This window comes from Chionomys nivalis, chromosome 10 (genome assembly GCF_950005125.1).
Source record: "Chionomys nivalis chromosome 10, mChiNiv1.1, whole genome shotgun sequence".
Classification (NCBI taxonomy): Eukaryota; Metazoa; Chordata; class Mammalia; order Rodentia; family Cricetidae; genus Chionomys; species Chionomys nivalis.
The window spans coordinates 40,929,462-40,953,653 of NC_080095.1; the positions used below are offsets into that span (position 1 = coordinate 40,929,462).

At 43.9% G+C, this 24,192-nt stretch overlaps 2 protein-coding genes and 1 pseudogene across 3 annotated transcripts in view; 2 read left to right on the plus strand and 1 right to left on the minus strand.

Moving 5' to 3' along the window:
• Positions 1–7,497: 7,497 nt before the first annotated feature.
• On the plus strand, positions 7,498–8,914 carry LOC130882257 (serine/threonine/tyrosine-interacting protein-like; annotated as a pseudogene).
• Positions 8,915–11,256: 2,342 nt separating this feature from the next.
• Positions 11,257–18,751, minus strand: LOC130882297 (acyl-coenzyme A thioesterase 1-like). Its single transcript, XM_057782193.1, has 3 exons — positions 17,952–18,751; positions 14,503–14,705; positions 11,257–12,535 (listed from the first exon to the last, which is right to left on the minus strand). Exons 1-3 carry the CDS (start codon positions 18,535–18,537, stop codon positions 11,969–11,971), a joined length of 1,356 nt encoding a protein of 451 aa, XP_057638176.1. The 5' UTR covers positions 18,538–18,751; the 3' UTR covers positions 11,257–11,968.
• The window catches only part of Heatr4 (HEAT repeat containing 4), a 38,106-nt gene continuing 32,369 nt past the window's right edge, over positions 18,456–24,192 (plus strand). The window contains exon 1 of one of the 2 annotated variants that reach the window (XM_057782189.1): positions 18,456–18,571. The gene's annotated coding sequence lies outside the window, so the exon portion shown is untranslated. Of the gene's footprint in view, positions 18,572–19,976; positions 20,368–24,192 lie in introns of those variants that run through there. The other variant, XM_057782190.1, reaches the window with a different exon arrangement.

The window sequence follows — 24,192 nt, forward strand, 5'->3', positions numbered from 1 at the left end:
GTTTCTGTCCTGCCCAGTTCCTGCAATCATTAAGTCCCAAAGAAATCACACAGAGGTCTACATTAGAAGCTCAGGCTTCTTATTAACTCTTATAACTTCTAATAGCCCATTATTCTTTTTTTTTTTTTTTTTTTTTGATTTTTCGAGACAGGGTTTCTCCGTAGCTTTTGGTTCCTGTCTTGGAACTAGCTCTTGTAGACCAGGCTGGCCTCGAACTCACAGAGATCCACTTGTCTCTGCCTCCCAAGTGCTGGGATTAGAGGCATGCACCACCACCACCCAGCTTAGGCCATTATTCTTATCTGTGTTAGCCACATGACTCAGTACCTTTTTCAGCGAGGCAGTCACATTTTGCTTCTTCTGTGGCGGGCTCACAACTGCAGAAGGAACTTCCTTCTTCCCAGAATTCTCCTGTTCTCATTGACCCATCTAGACTTCCTGCCTGGCTACTGGCCAATCAGCGTTTATTTAAAATATAATTGACAGAATATAGACCATGGTCCCAGATCATCTTGTCAAATGCTGCATCAAAATGTCATTCTGATGATCAAATGCAAACGGGAAAGGAAAGGAAAAGAATCACATTTTCCTAACTGACTTTAGCAGAAAATTGTCCCAGGGGGTGCGTGTTGAGGTTAGACATCTAACAGAATGGCTAGGTGTCCCTGCCTGTTTTAGAAATACTTTATTTTCTCCCCTCCCCCAAAAAACTTAATAGCTTATTTTTATAAGTCAGTGAGTGGAAGTTGCCAAACCTTAAAATTATCCTAGACAGGTTTTTCTAGAAAGGGGAGTCTCCTTCACTCAGGTCACCCAACTGAAGGTGCTGTCTTCTTAAATGAAACATTTGACATATCCACTGACTCTCAGCACTCAGGTGAAGTAGGAAACCCCTCTGTGTGCTATGGATATATTTTATTACCATTGGTTAAGAAAGAAGCTGCTTTGGCCTAAGACAGGGAAGAATATAGCTAGTCAGGAAAGCTAAACTGTGTATAAGGAGAAAGAAGGTAGAATCGAGGGAGAGGCAAGCAGCTGCTGGAGAAGCAAGATGTGAAGTAATAAGTCACGAGAACTGTGGTAAGACGTAAACTAATAGAAACAGGCTAATGTAAGTTGTAAGAGGTAGTTAATATTAAGCCTGAGCTAATAGGCCAAACAGTAGTAATTAACATTAAGCCTCTGAGTGGTTATTTTAAAAGTAGTTGCGGGGCCAGGCGGGATGAGAAATCTCCAGTTATTATGCTTTTAATCCCAGCACCTGAGGTAAAAGCATGGATTTTGAGTTCTGTGAGTTTGAGGCCAGTCTGGTCTACACAGTGAGTTCTAGTACTGTCAGGTCTGTATAAAGAGAGCCTGTCTCAAAAACAAAAACAAACAAAAAGACAGAAAGAATGTAGGTATAAATTAATTCATGGGTTAATCAATGAAGGAATCAGAAACGATCAATGTAACTTCTTCATAGACAGGGAGAGAGGCAGGAACAGAATGAGAAACTAAACAAAGCTAAGTGGATATTTATGTTTTATTGGTCATTTGAATGCTTGCTACTTAATGATTTCTTGGTTGAAGGATATTAGAAATCTCCAAGGCAAAAGCAGCAGAGGGAGAAAGCTGAACTTTGGTAATACACATACCAGACATAAATAAAGGGTGGCTCCTACACACATGTGCATGTGTAGACATTCAAGGACATGTGTGCGTGCGCGCGCACACACACACACATGAATAAAAATAAAATACATCTTAAAAATAAAGAAAGAAAGGAAAAGCCTGAGTGTAAGAAACTGGAGGTTTCTTGTCCCACCTGGTCCTGCAGCTGCTTTTAAAATAACCACCCAGAGGCTTATTATTAATTACATACTGTTTGGCCTATTAGCTCAGGTTTATTATTAATTAACTCCTACAACATAATTAACCCATTTCTACTATTTTATATTTTACCATGAGGTTAGTGACTTGTTACCTCACATCTTGCATTTATAGTGACTGTTGGCATCTTCTTCAGACTCTGCCTTCTTCCCCCCACCACCCAGTCTCTCTGTTTGGATTTCCCACCTATCACTATTCTGTCCTGCCATAGGCCAAAGCAGCTTCTTTATTAACCAGTGGTAATAAAACATATTCACGCATACAGAGGGGAATCCCACATCGTCTCCCCTTTTCTGTCTAATTAAAAAGAAAGGTTTTAACTTTAGCATAGTAAAATCACATATAAAAAACATTATCAAGAAAGAATTGCAGACAATATTTAGTCTAGTTGTATTTGAAAAAAATGAAAGAAAATACCTATCCTTGCAAGTCTAAAGTTTCATATATAATTTATCTTTCAACATAACTAAGGAAAACTATGATTATAACTCTCTAGTCTTTAACTCCATCAAAGACCCCAGAAGGACATACTATTACCTAAGTATAAAGGAAATGCATTGTAAGCAACTTCCAAAACTCTAGAAATGACAGAGATATCTGGCTGTCTGGACAGTCACCCAAAGTTCTTCTGCAATGTTGGGACATCCATCTTCAGCCTAGAGGCCTAGAGTGTCTGGCAGATTTCTCAGTGAAGTAGTAAATCTGATGGATTGTCCTGCCTATCTTGGCAAAATCCATCAGTTGCTTTCTTCTGTGTCCTGCAGAATGTCTGACAGACTCTTTTATTAAGCTAGAACCCTGAAGGACTGTCTCACCTTGTTTTGACAAGTTTTCTGTGGGTCCTATATTTCCAGTTTATACAGTATATTGTCAAGCAGTCCAGGTGAGAGCAGTTTCTTACCCAAATGGCTAGTCTCATCATATTGAAAGTAAACTCCCTAAGGAGCTTTTTTGATGCCAAGCATCCTCTTTAAGTAATTGGTGCTGCCAGAAGCAGACGTGTGTCATTGTCAAGAAAAGTATGTCCTTAAAACATTTTAAAGGCAATATTATGTAGGCCTTTGAAGTGTTTGAAGATTACCTATCTATTTGAAATGTATCTCTGAATATCTAGAAAAGATAAGTAATCAGACTATAAGTTTGACTATTAAAGATAACTATTAATTTGTATTTATTAACTATACATTACATTTTTAAGTGAGCTGCATAAACATAATCCCTTAAAAAAGAGTGGAAATATACTTATAGTATAACAAAATTGACCTTAAATTTGTATCAATAAACCAAAATCCATACCAATATGAAGTATTTTCAGATTAACAGTTGTTTTTTGGTTTAAGGATTTAGATCCAATTATCTATCCTTTTTCCTCATTTCTATATCACAACCCCTTTTCTTCTTTTATTAAGAGATGGACTATGACCATTAACCATTTATGACCAACCCCCTTTACATGAATACAACCATTTATAAACAATATTTTTAGAATTTGGGCATAGTTTTCTGTATTACTTTTTATTGATTAGATGTGTTGGTAATCTTATGGGGATCCTAAGAAAACTTAGAATTATGGTTAAATCTTGACTGTGGTAGGCTATGAGGTAGGCATCATCTCCGACAACTGTCTTGCAGCTGTTCTGGACGTTGGATCACCTAGGTCAGTGCTGCCAGTGGAGACCTCTCAGGGGGTCTTACTTGATCAAACAATATTAGTCTGGAAGAAATCCACAGCGCCTCATCATTTTTGGAAACAAAAGCAGAACTTCTTTTCTAAAGCCACAGATCCTTAAACCCAAATTTTGAAACCAAGATAACTTTATGTTGGTTTACTTTAGTAGTGCCCACAATCAAATGTCTCTCTGCAGTTAGCTCATTAACAGTCAAAATAGTATACATAATCCAGACTCTCTGTGTATTTTCCATCTTTACGTGGCTTACTATAATGTTCCTATTATTCTATTCCTTTTTTAAGTACCTCATTATCTTTAAATTACTCTTTTAATCTATGACTATGTTTACCTTTATTCTCTCTCTCCCAAGCCTACACACATTTGTCAAACACACTGTGGCCTGTTTAGAGGCCTTTTTGTCTGAATTTATCAGTATTGTGTATCTGTGTTGTTTTATGATCGCATGGGACAAATCTTAAAACTGCTATGTTAGCTGTCTGTACTGTTCAGCTTAGTGAATAGCACTAGTTCATGGTGGTTGGCTCCTACCCCTCGGTTCACTGACCATATAGTCTCATGAGAGAGGTACCAATGAGAGTCATGCTCACCATCCCAACTCTGAGGAGTTTCTAGATCCACACTGCCAGTGAGTAGTGTGCTAATAAACATCAAATCAGTGTATGCCAGCAGGACCTCTTAAAAGAGCCACATGTCTTTGTTACTAGCAGTGAGCCAGGAAGCTGGCTCTTAAATGAACCGTGCCTCTGTTCACTGCCAGTAAACAGAGCCCATCTGGGAAAATGAAGCTACCAATAAGGCAGACTTGACTCTGTTTTTGTGTGTTTAGAATCCTTTTTTTTTTTTTTAAGCTTTCTCTGGTTTTATGTGGAAATTCTTGTACCACATTGGGCTGCCTTTTGTAACTGGAGGTTTCTTGTCCCACCTGGTCCCACACAACACTTTTAAAACTCAGAGGCTTAATATTAATTACATACTATTTGGTCTATTAGCTCATGCTTATTATTAACAAGCTTTTGAAACTTAAATTAAACCATTTCTATTAGTTTATATTTTACCATGATGCTTGTGGCTTATTAGCTCACATCTTACTTCTCCAGCAGCTGCTTGCATCTCCTTTGACTCCACCTTCTTTCTCCTTGTATTCAGTTTGGCTTTCCCACGTAGCTCTATTCTTCCCTGTCATAGGCCACAGCAGCTTCTTTATTAACCAATGGTAATAAAACATATTTGCAACATACAGAGAGGCATCCCACATCAAGACATGCATCACCGCACCTGGTGGACTTAAGTTCTTTTTGATACATAATGAGTATATATATATATTTATGAGGTATGTATATACAGTGTATAATGTTCAAATCTGTAATTGTTATACTCATTACTGAAAATATTTGTTATTTCTCTGTGTTGAAAATATTAAAAATCCTTTCTTGTAACTGTTTTGAAATACACAACAGAATTTGGAAATTGTCTTAGTCACTGTTATATTACTGTGAAGAGATTACATGACCTCGGCAATTCTTAAAAAAGAAAGCACTTAACTTGGGCTGGCTTACACTTTCAGAGATTTCGCCCATTACCATCGTGGCAGCACACAAGCAGATATGGTATTGGAGAAGTAGCTGAGAGTTCAACATCCAGATTGGCAGGCAGCAGGAAGAAAAGACACTGGACCTGGCTTTCAAAAGCCTGCCTCCAGTGATACACTTCCTCCAACAAGGCCACACCTCCTAATCCTTTTCAAGTAGTGCCACTCCCTGATGACTAAGCATTCAAATCTATGAGCCTAGGGGGTCCTTATTCGATCCACTACAAGGGTAGATTGTATGCTTCGCTCGCTCGTGCTGTGCTTCCTCTCCAGCAGCAGGGCAAGAGAGATGGTTCAGTGGTTAAACACACTGGCTGCTCTCCTGTGATCAAGGTTCAAATCCCAGCAACCACACTGCCATTTACAATCATCTATAAGTCAAGTCCCAGGGGATTCAATGTCCTTTCTGCCCTCTGCAGGCACCACGCATGCAGGTAGTACATAGACATACAAGCATTCAAAACACTCTTACACACAAAATAGCAAAAAAGATGGTCTCTAGTACCAAAACAGCATCTATGCAATAAACCATTAACTATTGTCACTCTACTGTGCTATGGAACCTGAGAATTGTTTTTTTATTTTTTCTTTTTATTTTCTTTTGGTTTTTCAAGACAGGGTTTCTCTGTGTAGCTTTGGAGCCTGTCCAGGAACTCACTCTGTAGACCAGGCTGGCCTCGAACTCACAGAGATCTGCCTGCCTCTGCCTCACAAATGTTGGGATTAAAGGTGTATGCTGTCACTGCCTGGCAGAACCCAAGAATTTACAGTTCCTATCTAATGGTCCCCACAGCCAACCCTCTTAGTCCCCTTGCCTCAACCTTCCCAGACTCTGGAAACTAATGCTCTAGCTTTATTTTGTCACTGTGATGACTTAGGAGGAAAAGATTCAGTCAGCTGACACTTCCAGGCCACAGTCCAAGGTAAATGCATTTTTCTTTGCCCTGCCAGCTCACACACACACACACAAAAAAAAAAAAAGACATGGAGACTTATTATTAATTATGAAAGCTTGGCCTATATTTTAGGCTTGTCCCATTAGCTCTTATAACTTAAATTAACCCATTTCTATTCATCGATATGCTACCATGTGATTTGTGGCTTTTGTCTTTCCCGAGTTCCCTCTGTTCAGAAGTCCCCCCATACCTCCTACCTATTGGCCGTTTAGTTTTTTACGAAATCAATCACAGTGACACATTTCCAGAGAGTGTAAAGGAATATTCCATAACAGTCCAGCACTCAGGGAAATCATAGCAAGACCTCAAGGTGTTATGGTATTTCATTTGTATTTTAATAAATGTAGCTTGCCTGAGGATCAGAAAAGTAAAACAGTCACACTGGCCAGCCTCACAGACCAGCGGCAATGACATACACCTTTAATCCCAGTAGCCACACTAGTTTGCCATAGAAACCAGGCGGTAGTGATGCACACTTTTGATCCCAGAACTAAAGAGTGTTTTAAGATGGGAGGAGACAGCTCTCAGACAGTCTCATCCTGAGGTTTCCCGGAGGCAGGATCGCCATTGAGATCGAGGTAAGAGCCAGTGGCTGGTTTCTTTGCTTTTCTGGTCTCCAGGTTGAACCCCTATAACTGAGTTTTTATGAATCGTGCATCATCAAGGCAGGAGCCTGAAGCAGACAGCGTGGAGGCAATGCTGCCTGAAGGCTGACTCTCTGGCTTGGTCTCTGGCTCACGCTTAGTGGGTTCTTAACCAAGCACCCCATCCTGATCCGGGTCTTAATTTCTGAAGGCTCTCATGTATTCAACACTTAAAACTTTTAAATTATTTATTTGCATATGGGGGCCGGTGTGTGCCATAGGGCTCAGGTGGAAAGCGGAGGACAAGTGGCAGGAATTGGTTCTCTCTTTCCGCCTTGTGGGTTTCAGGGATTGAAGGCAGGTTGACAGGCTTGGCAGCCAATACCTTGCCCCACTGAGTCATCTCATGCAGTGCCTTTATTAAACAAGTTTCTGAGGCCGGAGAGATGACTCAACAATTAAGAGCATGTGTTGCTCTCACAGAGGAGCAGAATTTAGTCCCCAGCACCCAAGTTGAGTGACAGACACACCATCACCTGTATCTCTGGCTCCAGGGGTTTGAAGTTGTTGTGGGATATTATTTTTAAAACGTGTTACATCTGTTTATACTGTGGAATATTTGTTTTAATGATGCAAAGATGTGTTGCATTCTTTTTATGATGCATTTGTTTAACTCTGTGACGTTGTGATCCTTGCCCGTCTTACACACCTGAATGGTCTAATAAAGAGTTGAACGGCCGACAGCTGGGCAGAGAGAAAGGCTAGGCAGGGCTGGTAGGCAAAGAAAATAAATGGAGGAGCCGGTTATGGGCTCTTGCCTGGGCGGGATCGCCGATGTCAGAGGGGCGCGAAGATCTGCAGAGGGAGACGGCCACAGCACGGCGGCCGGCAGCGTGTCACCTTGCCCTCTGCCTTCCTGTCGCGGCCACCCGGTCCCCGTGATCCGCCGAGTGCTCGCTGTGAGCCCGACGCACGTCAGCCGGCCGGCCGCCCTCCTTCGGGTGTCGCCTCCGCCAGCCCAGGGGACAGACGGACTTAGGCTTCGCTGTCCCTCGCGTCGCGCCCACCCGCCGGGCCCTGGGACCCTGCAGGACCTGAAGTAGAAATTCCCCCTCGCTCCCACAGTGCAAAGACGACGCCGAAGAGTGGACTTATGAGAGATGCAGGAAGTTTTGCCTGGGTTGTTCTTAGGCCCATACTCTTCTGCTATGAAAAGCAAGCTCCCTATATTACAGAGACATGGAATAACTCCTCTAATTTGCATACGGCAAAATATTGAAGCAAACTTTATTAAACCAAACTTTCAACAATTATTTAGATATTTAATTTTGGATATTGCAGATAATCCAGTTGAAAACATAATACATTTTTCCCCAATGAAAGACACTGGTAGGGACCTTCCCTCAGGTGGAGACCCCCGGACCCAAAGACCAGGCCGAGACCTCGGGTCGGATGCAAACTGCAAGAGGTTTATTAGGTAGACACAGGTACCTGCGGACGGCAAAGTCTTTCGGAGGACTTGCGCCCTGCAGACTGGGAGGAGGTCTTTTTATAGGAAAGAGGGCAGCAAAAGCAAGTTTTACAGAAGCAGAAGCGTGGTTATCAGAATGAGGGGGGGGGGGGGCGGGCATGAATGGTTTTCCTCTCCCAGCATGGATGTCTGGCAGCAGACATCCTGCTCTTATCTTATAGATATCCTACTTTGCAGTCATCCTGCTTGAAGATGTCCTATCTTATAGATATCCTGTTTTCCTCTCACGAGAGCAGGCTAGCTGCTTATCCTGAGAATCTTTCAAGCAAACAGGACGTTCTCCTGGGAGCCTGCTAGCTGCGGGTTCTGAGGAGGGGGGGGGTCTGTAGGGTCTTTCACCCATGATGTTTACTGATGGAAGCTTACAAAACGGAAGAAAACTTCATGTATGGAAATGCAGGTATCTCCAGAAGTGCTGTCTTTGTTATTGCATACATCATGGAGACATTCGGGATGACGTACAGAGATGCATTTGCTTATGTCCCAGAAAGGAGATTTTGTATTAATCCTAATTTTTCCACCAACTCCAGGAGTATGAAGCCATCTACCTGGCAAATTTAACAATACAGATGGTGTCACCGCTCCTGATAGAAAGGGCCTTATCTGTGCATTCTGGTACCACAGGTAGTTTGAAGAGAACACATGAAGAGGATTTTGGGAACATGCAAGTGGCAGCTGCACAGAACGGCTGACCCAGAGGACTGTCACACGGATGTGTGCTTAGAAAGGAGGAAATCCTAGTGATAGTCATGTAAAGTGGTAAAAACACAAGTAGTTTCTTTTCAGTTATATGCTGCTTCCACACGTTTCTCAGCAACTTGTTGAGCAAGACTTTAAGTTGCTGGACTTCTACAGTAGATGGCGCTGATGGGTGATGGATTTGCTTTAACAAAACAAAACAAAAAAGCACTTTATGGTTTTATCGTAAACCAAGAATTTTGGACTTGCAAAAAGAGGTATTATTGCAATAATGCAGTCTTCATACTTGATGTTTATTTGTATGATATAAAGTTATTACTTTAAGCAAAATGCAAGTTAGGGGATTTATTTATAAATTTTGGATAATTTATAACAAACAAATTTCCAAATGTTTCTTAAAAACTCATTTTGTGTTATATATAGTTCATTTAAAGTAATTTTATGGTTCAGTTTTCTGACGGAGCCTCTTACAGAAACAGAAGCAAAATGTAGAAATATATAAATTATATTTTTTAATATAATTCAGTAACTTAATTGCCATTTTATTTTTTTTAACTTCTTGGTCCCTTATTTTTAAATAATGATTTTAGTCAATTATCCTACTTTACTAATTTAATCTAATTAATACTTTCTTTCCAATTGCCTTTCTTATTGTAAACAAGAATAAAAGTTGTAATGATGAAAGAGGTCTAGAACCAGATATTCAAAAATAAGGATAGTGTTATATTTCCACCTGCTGTTTGTTTAAGCCAAATGTTGACTTGGTCTTTTCAGAGTTGCCTAACCCTTTTCACCTTTGTCCAAGATGGTTCAAAATAGACTTTTAAGAAACCAAACCAATGTGGCACCATTTCTTCAGTGTGAAACCCCCAAAGAAAAGTGTCTTGCATCAATCAATTAAATTCTCATGACCTCTAAATTAGATAGCACTGCAAAGCTACTAACATTTTTTGTAAGTTTTTGTTTTTAAACCATAAATTAAGCTAAATCTGTGAAGCTTAAAGAAATTTTTTTTAAAAAGAAAAGAAATGGAAGGAGAAATCTGGGATCGAGAATGAAGAACAAGAGAGATCAAGTAGCGAAAAAAGAAGGGGAGGGGCAGAGGCTGGAGAGATGACTCAGTGGTTAAGAGCACTGACTGCTCTTCCAGAGGTCCTGAGTTCAATTCCCAGCAACCACATGGTGGCTCACAACCATCTATAATGAGATCTGGTGCCCTCTTCTGGCCACGGAGGCATGAAGGATGAACACTGTATACATAATAAATAAATAAATAAATCTTTTTAAAAAAAAAGAAGAAGAAGAAGAAAGGGCCAGTCACCCAATCAGACACCAAATAAGAAGAAAAGAGATAGAGAAAAAGAGAAAAATAAAAGCCCAGACGTGAAGGTGTATGGGATAACTTAAGAAAAACTGGCTAGAAATAAGCCAAACTAAGACCAGGCATTCATTAGCAATAATAAGTCTCCACATGTATTATTTATTTGGGAGCTGGGTGGCAGGCCCCCCAAAAGAGCAAAGAGCCAAAAGAGTAGTAAAACAAAAAAACAAACAACAAAAAAACCCAAAGAAAACTACATAGTCTTCTAGCCTCTGTGGGCACAAGCATACACAGACACGTGTGATTAATAATAATAAATCTGAGGCCAGGTGGTGTTGGCACATGCCTTTAATCCCAACACTCAGGAGGAAGAGGCGAGTGGATCTCTGTGAGTTCAAGGCCAACCTGGTCTATAGGGTGAGTTCCAGGACAGCCAGGGATACACAGAGAAACCCTGTCTCAAAAATTAATAATAATAATAATAATAATAAAGCTGAACAAGTCTTTATGACTTTCTCTTACTGCCTATCTTGGGTTATAAGGGCTCAATCATGAACCTAGCAATGGGTAGAGAAACCCTTATGTGCTCATATGACAAACAGTGTGCTTGGATGACCAACAGTGGCTGATGGATTACTAAATGTGTGGGGACAAGAGCCCTTGCTCACACATTCTCTTCCCTGCCTCAGACAGTCTGAAGGCTGACACAACATGAGATCCTGGACTCTCCATTTCCTTCCCCAGCTGCTCTTTGGCTTCCTGGACTGAATGCTCATCATCCCCAAGCGTTGTCATGGCACAGAGCTCCTCGTATGAAGGGGATTCTTTTCCCATTGCCGGTTTGCCTTGTGAAATCGATGTTCTTGTTGGATGTGTGTGTACAAAAACCTTTTCACTGTTGCCTATATGTGAATTGAGCATCAGAAAAGAATCCCCCAAGTCATCCCAAAACCACTTCTTGAATGAAGATAATAGTAACCTTGGCCCAAGAACGGAAGGACACCATCGTTTTGTCTATAAAAATCTAATTTTTATTTTAATAAGAATTTTAATACTTAAGGTTCCCTTTTAATTTATAATATAAAAGAACTTTTTGGATAGGCACGATTTGTAGCTTACATTTTATTTACGGTCATGCTCGATTGTGTGTGCACATGTGTGTGTGTAGATAACTTGTTGGTTCTCACCTCCCATGAGGGTCCTGGGTTGTCAGCTTAGCAGCAAGCACCCTTGCCCACTAAGCCATCTCCCCAGCTCATCAGGCACGACTTTTATAAGAAAGTTTTAATTTCTTTGTCGTCTTATGGCACCGAGGCAAGAACTCAGGACACTATTCACTATCCCAGAAAGATGAGTGCATCCCCATTCTGCTATATCTGCAGTCCTTCAGAGGCACTTATGTATTACATAAAGAAAAAACTTATGCTGGGCATAATAGTTCAAGTCTTTAGTTCCAGCACTCGGGAGGCAGAAGCAGATGGATCTACAGAAGTTCAAGGCCAGCCTGATCTATAAAGCGAGTTCCAGGTCAACTAGGGCTAAACAGACAAACCCTGTCTCAAAAAAAAAAAAAAAAAAAGCAAAAAAGGAAAGAAAGAAAAAACTTTAAGGAATTAGAATGTGTCCAGATGAACTAGCTAATGGATACTCTGATAGTATATGTAAGACTTTCTCCAAAACCATAAGATAATGGGTAATATTTGAGGAGTCACGCCCTAATTCTTACTTACAGGTGTTTGTGGAAGAAAGTCTGGAGTTGCTGCCACGCATCGACCTGGGCCATGGCATGAGGCTTAGACTCCCCACCAAAGGTGATATTAGTACCCACCAGGACGTGCATGCCAGCCTTGCACAGGGGGAAGTAGGGGGGCTCAATATAGTGCCCCGCTTCTGGGTATAAGATGATCTGGGGCTTCTCCTTCCCATGGGCCTGTAAGCGTTTGGAGATCTCATTGGCATAGAACTCGCTCTTCCAGTTGCGGTCATCCTGACCCACAAGGAACAGGAAGGTGGCGTCAGACCTTTCCACAGGGATGAAGCTCTTCGTCTCTACCAAAGGGCTTTGAAGCCCTTCCACAACATCCAAGAGGCCATCTTTGGACACTTTGATTCGATCTCTCAGAAGAGACAATGGAGGAATAGTCTCATCTTTGTAGTTTATGGTGTTCCCAACAGCGGCCACAGAGCCATTAATGAAGACAGCAGCCTTGATGCCCTTCAGGAAGGAGGCCATAGCAAGGCCAAGTTCACCCCCTTTGGAAATCCCAAGAATCCCAATTCCTGGACCTTTTACCTGAGAAAGACACAAATGAAAAATGGAGGCTTAGCCCTGGAATACTGAGAGAGCCAGAAAGCAAAGAGGAAGACGGCCTGGATCCAGGCTCCATCTCATTCCATTACAGCTGCATTACATCCTGGGGACATCTATCTGTTCCTTCCCCACAGCTTTCCTGACTTCTTTGTCATCATTCCTGGTGACTGCAAGGACTCTAAAACTCCTGTGATTTTTCCTCTAACCCAACTCTACCATCCGCATCCACTTATATGGCCCAAACCTCTCGTCACTAGCACCAACTGCCAGCGATTCAGAGACTCTCACTCTCAAGCACTGCATCCTCTGGCTACCGTTTTCACTCCCTACGGCTTAGCCCTTGCACAAACCCTCCTTTCCGCCTTGCTGAGGCCTTAACAGCCTCAGCATCTCATCACGTAGACCACACACACCACGCCCACCAGCCCCTCTCCTTCAGAGTCGGCTTCATCTGCACAGTGTTCCCTTGCGAGAGCTTTCCACTCCTTTGTTAGCATCATCATTGCCTTGGCCCAGAGAAGAACCAATCCTTGTGCAATCACTTGCTCACTTCCTCCAGGCCTGAGGCTAGCAAAAATGTACTGGCTGACCTTTCATTTGACACTAGCACCGATGTGCCCGTCAGCCCTGCCACGCATCACTGGTGTTTGGCTTCCTGCTTCGCCAGAGGACCACCTCACACCCTCTCCTACCTCCTCAGCCTCTTGAGCCCCACATGCCCCGCTTCAGCTTTCATACAGCAGTGAGAAACAGAAGCCAGGAGGAGGAATGTCTCATTTCCTCACTCCCCACTCCACCTATTCCCACGGCTGCTCAAGCTCTCAGACACAAGGAACCCCTCTCCTTGTGTTTGGGATGCTGTCCACTATCTTACTCCAGGGTTGGCCTCCCACACTCACTTCCGGCCTCCTCTCCTCCTGACTTCTCTCTGCTGCTCCTCCAGGTCCTCTCTGCTCTGGGCCTCTTCTATGTCCTCACAGCCCTGTACCCTAGGCCATGCTAGTTATGACTTTGTTCTCTTCCTGGTTCCCTGCTGAACCTGTGGGAAGATGTCTGTTGTACTTTCCTTTCTTCCAGTCCCTACTCCGCACCTCTGGGCACCATCCCAGTGGCCTCTGGGCTATAAATCAATGGCTTTTGGCTGACCTCTCAGAACAATCTTTTTTTCTTCTCTTGTGGCTTCCATAGCAACACCCATGAAAAGTTCAAACACTGTACTTCAGTGAAGTACTAGGAATTAAGTGATAATGAAGAAAGAAACAGGTCCCAACATCAGAGAATTAGAAGTTGGTAAAATTGGGCTGGTCAGGTGGTGCGGTGGGGAGAGCACCTGCTGCCGGAGCCTGATGACCCGAGTTCACCTCTCAGAACACACATCAAGGTGGAAGGAGAGACCCGACTCCACGGGGTTGTGCTCTGACCGCCACACACCGTTCAACAAACACACACATATGATATCCATAATTTTTTAAAAAGAAATTGGCAAAATCTGCTCTCAAACTTCTCTCTAGATGCAGCCTACCCTGGCTTCACTTCTCTAAGAGCGCCAAAGCTTCCAGCCACTTCAAGTTCTGATTATAAAATTACAAAACAAGCCAGGATTGGCACCCAGCCTGTGCTGTGCTGAAGCTAGAAAGCTCAACGCACCCTGTCTCCTGTTGCTGACTGTCAAGTTCACCCAGTGCTTCCGTCTCTGCTTGCACAAGGGCACGGGGACACAGGGACATGGGGCACAGGCAGGAGCACGCTGCTGAAAGCATCATTTGAATGAGCACTGGCTGGGGAGGGTCCTACCTTTCCTTTGCCTTTACTTGTAGCAAACCTAGAAATCTCAAGTGGGCTTGGCTTGTTGTAAAATAGAGAGAGGCCGTCATCAGTTCACTCGTTCTGTGAAATCAAGCACACGATGAGGTATGACAGGGCCCAGTAAAATCTGAGGGAGATCTAACCTCAGGGTGACTGAGCAGGTAGTTCACGGCTTCTTCAAAGTACTCTATACGCATGGTTTCCAAGCCCTTAGGGAGGTCATCGTACTTATAATAAGCCAGAGCCAAAACAGCAAAGCCCTTCCCAGCCAGCAGACTTGCTCGATACTCCAGAAGGCCACCTCCAACTCCAAAAAGGTCCACGATCCCAGGATACGGCCCAGGTTCTGGGGAAGGAAGAGACTAAGCATCACTGAAGATGTTCACAGTGGCATTAGTAGGTGTTTGCTGTTTACTCTAGGACAAACATATTTCCTCATTATCAGGAGGCTGAAGGAACTTCTGTCTCCACGTATCCAGAGTGGCCCAGGATAATTAAACAGCTTTCTCTCCACCCACATCCCCCTCTATATCTAAGACTCAAATCCACAGACTTTTACAAAGAACATTAAAAATACACTAGGCCAGGGTAGAGTGCTATCTAGCATGTATGATATACTAAATGTGATTATACACACACATGTACACCACACGTTGTAGAATATTATTTAAGATGTGTTACATTCATTTATGCTGTGGGACATTTGTTTAATGATGCAAAGATGTGTTGCCTTTTTTAATGTTACATTTGTTTAACTCTGTGAAGCTGTGTCACTTTGCCTGTCGAAAACACCTGATAGGTCTAATAAAGAGCTGAATGGCCAATAGCCAGGCAGGAGAGGGACATAGGAGCTGTCATGCAGAGAGTAACTGGGAGGAGAGATCCGGGAAGAGGGGATTAAGGGGTGAGAAAAGAAGCGGCTAGTCACCCAGCCAAACACGGAATAGGAAGGGAAAGGTAGAAGGCTTAATTTAAGGAAAGATGGCATGAAATAAGCCAAGCTAAGGTCAGGCATTCATAAGAAAGAATAAGCCTCTCAAGTCCAAATGGATCAAAGACCTCAACATAAAGCTAGCCACACTGAACCTTATAGAAGAGAAAGAGGGAAGTACACTTGAACGCATTGGCACAGGAGACCACTTCCTAAATAGAACCCCAGCAGCACAGACACTAAAACAATAAATGGGACCTCCAGAAACTGAAAAGCTTCTGTAAAGCAAAGGACACAGTCAACAAGACAAAACGACAGCCTACAGAATGAGAAAAGATCTTCACTAACCCCACATCAGACAGAGGTCTGATCTCCAAAATATACAAAGAACTCATGAAATTGGATACCAAAAGATCACATAATCCAATAAAAAAAATGGAGTACAGACCTAAGCAGAGAACTCTCAACAGAAGAATCTAAAATGGCTGAAAGACACTTAAGGAAATGTTCAACATCCTTAGCCATCAGACAAATGTCCATCTTATACCTGTAAGAATGGCCAAGATCAAAAACACTGATGAAAACTTATGCTGGAGAGGTTGTGGGGAAAAGGGAACACTTCTGCATTGCTGGATGGAATGCAAACTGGTACAGCCCCTTTGGATGTCAGTATGGCGATTTCTCAGAAAATTAGGAAACAACCTTTATCAAGACCCAGTAATACCACTTTTGGGTATATATCCGAAGGATGCTCAATCGTGCCACAAGGACATGTGCTCAAATATATTCATAGCAACTTTGTTTGTCATAGCCAGAACCTGGAAACAAGCTAAATGCCCCTTGATCGAAGAATGGATAAGAAAAATATGGTAAAAAAAAAATTTAAAAAAAGGGGCTGGAGAGATGGCTCAGCGGTTAAGAGCACTGCCTGCTCTTCCAAAGGTCCTGAGTTCAATTCCCAGCAACCACATGGTGGCTCACAACCATCTGTAATGAGGTCTGGTGCCCTCTTCTGGCCTGCAGGCACATACACTGACAGAATATTGTATACATAATAAATAAATAAATATTTTAAAAAAAAAGAAAGAAAAATATGGTATATTTACACAGTGGAGTACTACACAGCAGAAAAAATAACGACAGCTAGAATTTTGCAGAAAAATGGATGGCGCTATAAAACATTATTTTGAGTGAGGTAACCCAGACACAGAAAGACAATTATCACATGTACTCACTCATAGGTGGTTTTTAAACATAAAGCAAAGAAAGCCAGCCTACAAACCACAATCCCAGAGAACTTAGACAACAATGCAGACACGAAGAGAGACTTACATAGATCTAATCTACATGGGAAGTAGAAAGTAGAAAAAGACAAGATCTCCTGAGTAAATTGGGAGCATGGGGACCTTGGGGGAGGATTGAAGGGGGGAGGGGAGAGGTATGGGGGGGCAGAGAAAAATGTAGAGCTCAATAAATATCAATAAAAAAAATAAGCTTCTGTGTGTATTTATTTGGGAGCTGGATGGTGGGCCCCTAAAAGAGCCAAAGAGTAAAAACAACCGACCACACACACACACCACACCACTATCCTCTCTGATCAGAAATTGCTAAGTGCCACCTGTCAGTCAGGATGTGCAGCAACCAGAACCATCAGTGATGCTGGTGGAATGCAAAATAATGTAGCCTATAGAATGTAGTGGGCGGTGGTGGCACACACCTTTAACCCCAGCACTCTGAAGGCAGAGGCAGGAGGATCCCTGTGAGTTGGAGGCTGGCCTGGTCTATACAGAGCAAGTTCCAGAACAGCCAACACTACATAGATAAACCCTATCTTGAAAAAAAAAAAAAAACTATTTTTTTTTAAACTATTTGTATAAAGAGGTTTGTCTTCCACTCGGGAATAGATGAGTATTGAAATGACAAAAGCCCTCTGTGTGCACTTCTCCGGAACTACTCACAGGAGTCATTTAAAGAGTTTGCTGATCTTGCCTGCTTTGCCAGCATGCCCAGCATGCCCCAGTATTGCTATGTAACCAAACATGGCCCAGAGCGTCTGTATATCCCGCCACGACCTATGAGTGCTGGGATGGCAGCCCTGTACCACATGTCCAGTTTATGGCTGTGCTGGGGATCAAACCCAGGGCCACTCGAAGGCTAAGCAAGCACTCTACCAACAGAGTCACGCCTTGTAAGGTTTATCTCAGTGGCACGATATTAAATGGCCTCCCCTGGGAGTTGATTGCTTCACCCACCACTGCTTTGGAGTCCTGTTGATTCTCCTGCCTGCTTTGCTAGGACTTCCACATACAGCTAAAAACCAGTACAATTTTTAAATATTGAAAAATTGGACTCAGTAGCAGAGTGCTTGCTTAGTTTGAGTTCCCAAACCACAACAAGGAAAAACAGAAAAAATTCTGAAATGAATTGAGGGTAGACTCAAAAAGGACTTCATTATTAAGAGTCTCTCCCCTTTTGATGCCCTTTAACTTAGCTGCGGAATAAAGGACCAGCTAGCTTCCGGGAAACAGCATCATCAAAACAGGCCCCTTTCCGCTGGGTCCAGTCTCCTTCCCTGTGAGTTCTAAGTCAGTGGGAGCTACCTTTTTCTTCACTTAAAACCACAGAGGAACTCTGAGCAAGGAAAGGTGGAGGGCTGCTCACCTGGAGGCAGGAAGAGCGTGGCGCGCACACGGCCCTCGCGCACGGGCACGCGCCGCACCCCGGGAGCCATGAAGTGACGCTCGTGCGCCGCCCGCGCCAGCAGCCGCCCGCCGTCGGGCTCGTGGCCGTCCAGCACCTCCAGCTCCACCACGAAGGGCGTCTGCACGTCGCGCTTGATCAGGCGCCAGAGCGGCCGATCGGGCTCCATGGCCCAGAGCAGCCCCATGGGCTCGAGCCCCGCGAAGCTGCCGCCCAGCGCGGGCGCGCGCGCCAGGTTCAGCTCGCCGTGGGGATCGGCGCGGTAGCGCGCGTGGGAGCGGAAGAGCGCGCCTTTCTCGTCGCGCAGGGCGGCGCGCAGCGTGACGGGCTGCTCGGGGGCCAGGCCGCGCACGGCGATGCTCAGCGGCTCGTCCCAGCAGCTGCGGCCCGCGGGCTCCAGGCTCAACGTCGCGTTTGTCCGCTCAGGGGCCCAAGTGCTCCAGCCACCGGGACCAAACGGCAGGGGTCCTAACAGCTGCGCCCTGCTCTTGCAGCCCCATTGACACAACCTGCTTGTTCGCAGGACAGCGAGAAGCGAGGCCACCATTTTGCTTCTTCACTTCAGCCCTCAGTTTCTTGGGGTGAGTTAGAGATCCTCTAGCGGCCGGCTCCCTGCCTGCAGTGTAAGCGTCCACTGGGCTGAGCTGTGGGGCTCGGGGAGTTGGAAAGCTCAGAGCCAACAAAGCAACAAAGTAGAGACAGACTTTGACTAAGGCGTCTGTGCTTAAGACTTCGTTATATCCGGAACCCCCTCCCTAGTACTGTTTTTCAGGTGCTCTTTGCCCCATGAAGAGTGGGCTGGACTGCGGCTCGCTCTTCAAAGTCCTTTCACCCAATGACACCTCCAGTCGCCAAATTCCTAAGGTTGCAGACTCCAGAGTGTAAGATTACAATTGAGTTTCATCACATTGTGGAGTAACGGACACTTGTTACTAATCTTAGGACTGTTCTTTCAAAAATGTGCACCATGGTGTTTTGTGCTGTCTGCACGTGTTTAGCCTACATGTAAGTCCCATGTCCAACGGACTTCATGCCTCATGACCCTTTACCTGGATTCCATACATGTGTAAAAATAGCCGAATGACGTCATGGTTAGTCCTTTCTGCACTGTGCTCATGTTGGCCCTCGAGGCAAACACTGCCTACTCATCGTGGACTTTCCACGCTCCCCAACTGTTTCATAAGCTATCATTTCCAATCAAAGATGGACCTTCTTTCTTCCAAGGTCTTGAACCTTAATAACAAACATAATTGCTCGTCTTTGATATTACAGAAACCTGAAACTGTCTAAGACGGACTTGTCCCTACTCCAAGAAGACGGCTTTGTTCGTTTTTGTCCACTTGACCAAACTAGAAACACCTTGGAGCAGAGAACCTCATGAGGAATTGCATCCATCACATTGGCCTACATGACACTGATGATTGATGTGGGAGGGAGGGCCCACGTCACTGGGATCAATTCCTCCCTGGGCAGATTGTCCTGGGTTTTATAAGAAAGCTGGCTGGGGAGTGGAGCATTAGCCCAGTGATTAAGAGCACCAGCTGTTCTTCCAAAGGGTCTGGGTTCGATTCCCACACCCGTATGGCAGCTCCTGAGGATCTGAGACATACACAAGCAGGCAAAACATCCATACACATAAAGCAAAATAATTTTAAAAAATAAAGAAAGGGAGTTGGCTGCGTATGAGCAGAAGAAAAGCAAGGCAGAGTTCCTCGGTGGTTCCTGCTGGGGGGGCGTCCTGACTTCCGGCAAGACGGACTGTAATCCGGAAGTGAACACCAAATAAACCCTTTCCTCCTCTAGTTGGTTTTGCTCAGAGATTTATCACAGTTATAGAAAAGAAGCCCAGGACAACTGCTCAAGCACTTTTCCAGGCAATCTTTTTTTTTTTTTTTTTACCTAGTTTCAAATGATCTCACACTGCGCTGAGGTCAGGAGTCACCCAACTCTAACCTGCCTGGCAATTTGGAAAATGCCAAGAGTTACTTATCCAGGTGTCCTGTGGTTGGCTGGTTCTCCGCCGGATGTAAGAGCCCCTGGAGTGGGGGTCAGGGAGAGGGGCATAGGAAGCTTTAAAGACTTAAGAGGGTTTGGTTTTGGTGTTTTGGTTATTTTGCAATGAGTAACTAGGAAATCCGGTAAGCTGCCAACCAACAACTATGAAACAGTTCCTCAAAGCTCAGTTCACAAAGGAGATTTGATGAGTAGTTGAAGATACCCCAACCAAGCTTCTGTGAATGGGTTCTGAAGATTTGTTGCCAGGAGACCACTATAAGCAGCTAAGCAGCTTTGGAACCTAAGGAACCAAGGAAGGTTTACGATACAGAACCTCACTTCTCTTTAAGTCTGTACTGTGGGACACTATGCCACTTGGAAGGTAATTTCAAATCACTACAGCTTTAGCAGGACCTAATATAGCACAAATTCTAATTGTTCTTAACAGTAAAAACCCAGAGTCAGATATAGGGGTTAATGTTGAAGATCAGAGCAGAGAGGCCAGTCACTAGGGAGTTCTTATCTACCAATACTCAGGCCAAAGGGGGTGATCCTGTCTCTACAAATCCTCAGAATGCATTCCCAGACTGCAGACAGCATCTGACCTCCGATCTCCTCCGCCTTATGTTCCTCTCCTCCCCACCCTGCCCCGCCCCCAGCCATATCCCTTCCTATCTCCACCTCCCTAATGCTGAGATTAAAGATGTGTGACTCCCAAGTACTGGGATTAAAGGTGTGAGCCATCACCTCCTGGCTGTTTCTGTTTAAGACTGAATCAATCTGGTGTACCTCAGGATGGCCTTGAACTCACAGAGGTCTCTCAGCCTCCCAAGTGCTGGGTTTAAAAGTGTGCCACCACTGCCTGGCCTCTATGGCTAACTAGTGACTTAGCTCTGTATTCTGATCTTCAGGCAAGCTATATTTGTTAGATCACAAAACAAAATATCACTATGATCTTCATGAGTGTCAGCTGCATGGAGAGAGGGCAGACTGAGGTTCCTAGGAAAACTGAAGCTATGTAAAAGGCTCGGCATGCAGACGGCAGCCAGACATCCATCTTAGTCAGGTCTCATCTTGAAGTGGCTGGGGTTTGGACTAAGTCACTACAGCAGACTGGTTTTTGTTGTTGTTACTGCTTTAGGGTTCTAGGTTTTTTGTTTGTGTTGTGTTTTGCTTTGTTGTTGTTTTGATTTCTTGGGGGAGGGTTTTGTTGTTGTTTGGTTGGTTTTGTTTTGTTTTTACAGACAGGGTTTCTCTGTGTAGACCAGGCTGACTTTAAACTCACAGAGATCTGCCTGCCTCTTCCTCCTGAGTGCTGGGATTAAAGTCCCGGGACACCACCACCCAGCTGAGCAGACTGTCTTTATGGCATTATAAACGAAACGGACAGCTTTCATCTCAAAGGAGTAAAAGAGGTCCTTTATTCTGGAGTCAAATATTAGTGACCATAGTCTTGGAAATTAGGTTTCTCCAAATACTGTGTTCCAATAAGGTAGCAATTTCGTGATGGTTTTGTAGGAAAAAAAAGGTCATAAATCCAGACACTTTTCAATTATATTGGTGTAAACATAAGAGGGTTAGAGCGATGCTCTCTGATGACACTCAGCTATTTAGGGAGCTGAAGCGAGCTCCAGGTAAACTGTCATTAGGCTCTGGACCTGGCAACACCCCAGACTCTCCACAATCTTTGAAGTTCTAAGCAGTTTTTCTGCCTCATAGAAGGCTCAGTGGCCCCTGGGGCTTCTTTCCAGGAGCTTTTGTTCAAGCCCTGAGTGTATTCCCTGGAGGCAGCTGTGAATCTGGGTCAGAGGTGTAAGTCAGAGGTTCAGAAGGGAGGGAGGAGGACACTTTGCAAATGTGGGTGCTCTTGTATTTGGGGCATAGAAGGTCAGAATTGAGACTTCATCTTGGTGGATTTTTCCTGCCACGTATATGAAATGGCCGTCTTCATCTCTTTGATTATTTTTAGTTTGAAGTCTGTTTTGTTGGATATCACACCAGCTTGTTTTTTAGGTCCATCTGCTTGGAAAATCTTTTTCCAACCCATGACTCTAAGTTAGGTCTGTCTCTGAAGTTGAGGTGTGTTTTTTGTATGCAGCAGGATACATAACAGGTATCCAATCTGTTAGCCTGTGTCTTTTTATAGGCAAATTAAGTCCATTGATATTAATGACTAGTGATTTCGGTTAAGTTGGGAGCTTAGCCCCCAGTTCCTGGAATCCATCCCAGCCTCCCTGGCCTGGGAGTTGCTTTGGTCTGGACTCCAAATCCCAGCATGCCAGGTCCTGACCACTCCCACAGAGTATTTAAGTGGGCTCCCAGAGGAGAAACACGTGGTTTTCCTGTCTACATGTGTTCCCTGCTTTCCTGTCTCCCAGCCGTGCGCTCGGCCACCCGAGAGCATCATGCTTAATAAAACGATGGGCATTTTGATTCGGTTTGATGTGACCTAATTGGATTTCTTCTGCTGGAGGAGCTGTCCCTTTTTATTATTTTTTACTTAACAATTTCTAGTTCCTGATATTTTTGTTTTTGTTGGTGGTGGTGGTATTGTGTGTGTGCATTTCCTTTCTTTGGGATCCGTTGGTGTGGGATTATTTATCGTCTGTGCTTTTGTTGGTGTAGCTAACTTCCTTGGTTTGGAGTTTTCCTCCTACTACTTTCTGTAGGGCTGGATTTATGAATAAGTATTGTTTAAATCTGTTTTGTCTTGTTATCTCCACCTATGGTGATTGAAAGCTTTGCTGGTTATAGTAGTCTGGGCTGGCATCCATAGTCTCTTAGTGTCTGCATAACACCTGTCCAGAACTTTTTTCTTTCATGTTTCCATTGAGAAGTCAGGTATAATTCTGATAGGTTTGCCTTTATATGTTACTTGTTTTATGATTTTTGTTGTCGGCGGGTCCCCAGCAGCTGGCAGCGGGGCGGGCTGGTCCTGGCGACAGTGAGGTTCCCTGACCAGGAGAGCCGCGCAGACCCAGCCATGCAGCAAGTGGCTGGGCAGGTGACAGTGAGTCCCCAGAAGGCACAGGTTACCAGCGGCGAGCGGGTGGGCGGGCAAGCGGGTGGGGTGGACAGACACATCATACAGGCTGATCTTCAGCTTCCGGCCTGAACTCACTCTCTTTTCCATCTTCCTCTCAGAGAGGCAGCTTCGCTTCTGCCTCTCCCCACTTTTCCGCCCCCCCTTTCTCTCTCTCTCTGTCCTCTTCTCCTTCTCCCCCCCCTCTCTTCTAAGTAATAAATATCCAATTCTATTCTGTACGATGTGTCTGCTCACAGGTAGGACCATCCTGAAGCTGTGAGGGGGAAGAGGGGCAAGGTCATAGCACAACTCGGCTTCTTATCAACTCTGTCCAATAAAGGGAAGAAAGGATGGAGACAGACAGACAGAAGACAGAGAGACAGACAGATACCCAAACACACACACACATAGAGACAGAGAGATGGCAGACATACACATACACACACACAAAGATACAAAGACAGTCAGACAGATGACAGACAACAGACAAAATGAGTATGAAGCCTGAAGCTTTAGAAATGGACTTATCATGTGTCTCCTTCCTTCTCAGTCAGCCATCATATCAGATAATAACTATTCTTTGAAAATGCATGACAATATGGTATTCTTTGTGATTACACTGTTATAAAATTCCTTAGGACACAGGTTTAAGGGCATTTCTGGGAACACCCTCAGTAACTACCTCATCCTGTTTTTAAAGTTGGTAAGATAGCTCAGTGTGTTGAAGGTGCTGGTCTCCAAGGTTGATGACCTTGGGTCCCACATTACCCAACTTAACCTCTACGAGTAAACTTTGGCATATGTATCTCCCCCAGTAAAATAAATTATATAACTGTAATAAAAATAAAATAAAATGCTCAGGGCCAAAATACTTCCTGACATAGAAGTAAGATCCACACTAATGTGTAAGAATATAAAGAACACTAATGTCAGTCTCACCCACCCAACAGTTAATTTTCAACCAGCCAAAGCAGGCACTGTTTCAGGGGAATTATCTCCTTGTGACCAGCCTTTACCTTTGTCCTAATTTTTCTAGTCCAACTATTTAATGTTAAATGCCCTTGTGGCCATATTGGCCTCGTGGCTGTGAAGAAATGAAACAAACTAATGCTTTCATGACAATAAAATCCCAGAGGGACATAAAAATAATCCTATGTGACTTAAGTTGAAGGAAGTAGTCGA

What these genes read in the sequence shown, in the direction of transcription:
- LOC130882297 (XM_057782193.1), bottom strand. Translation starts at nt 18,537, where the DNA reads ATGGTGGCCTCGCTTCTCGCTGTCCTGCGAACAAGCAGGTTGTGTCAA. An exon ending in CACGCTCTTCCTGCCTCCAG is followed by an intron (nt 14,706 to 17,951) that starts GTGAGCAGCCCT and finishes TTCCTTCCCCAG; the next exon opens with AACCTGGGCCGTATCCTGGG. An exon ending in ACCTGCTCAGTCACCCTGAG is followed by an intron (nt 12,536 to 14,502) that starts GTTAGATCTCCC and finishes TGTCTTTCTCAG; the next exon opens with GTAAAAGGTCCAGGAATTGG.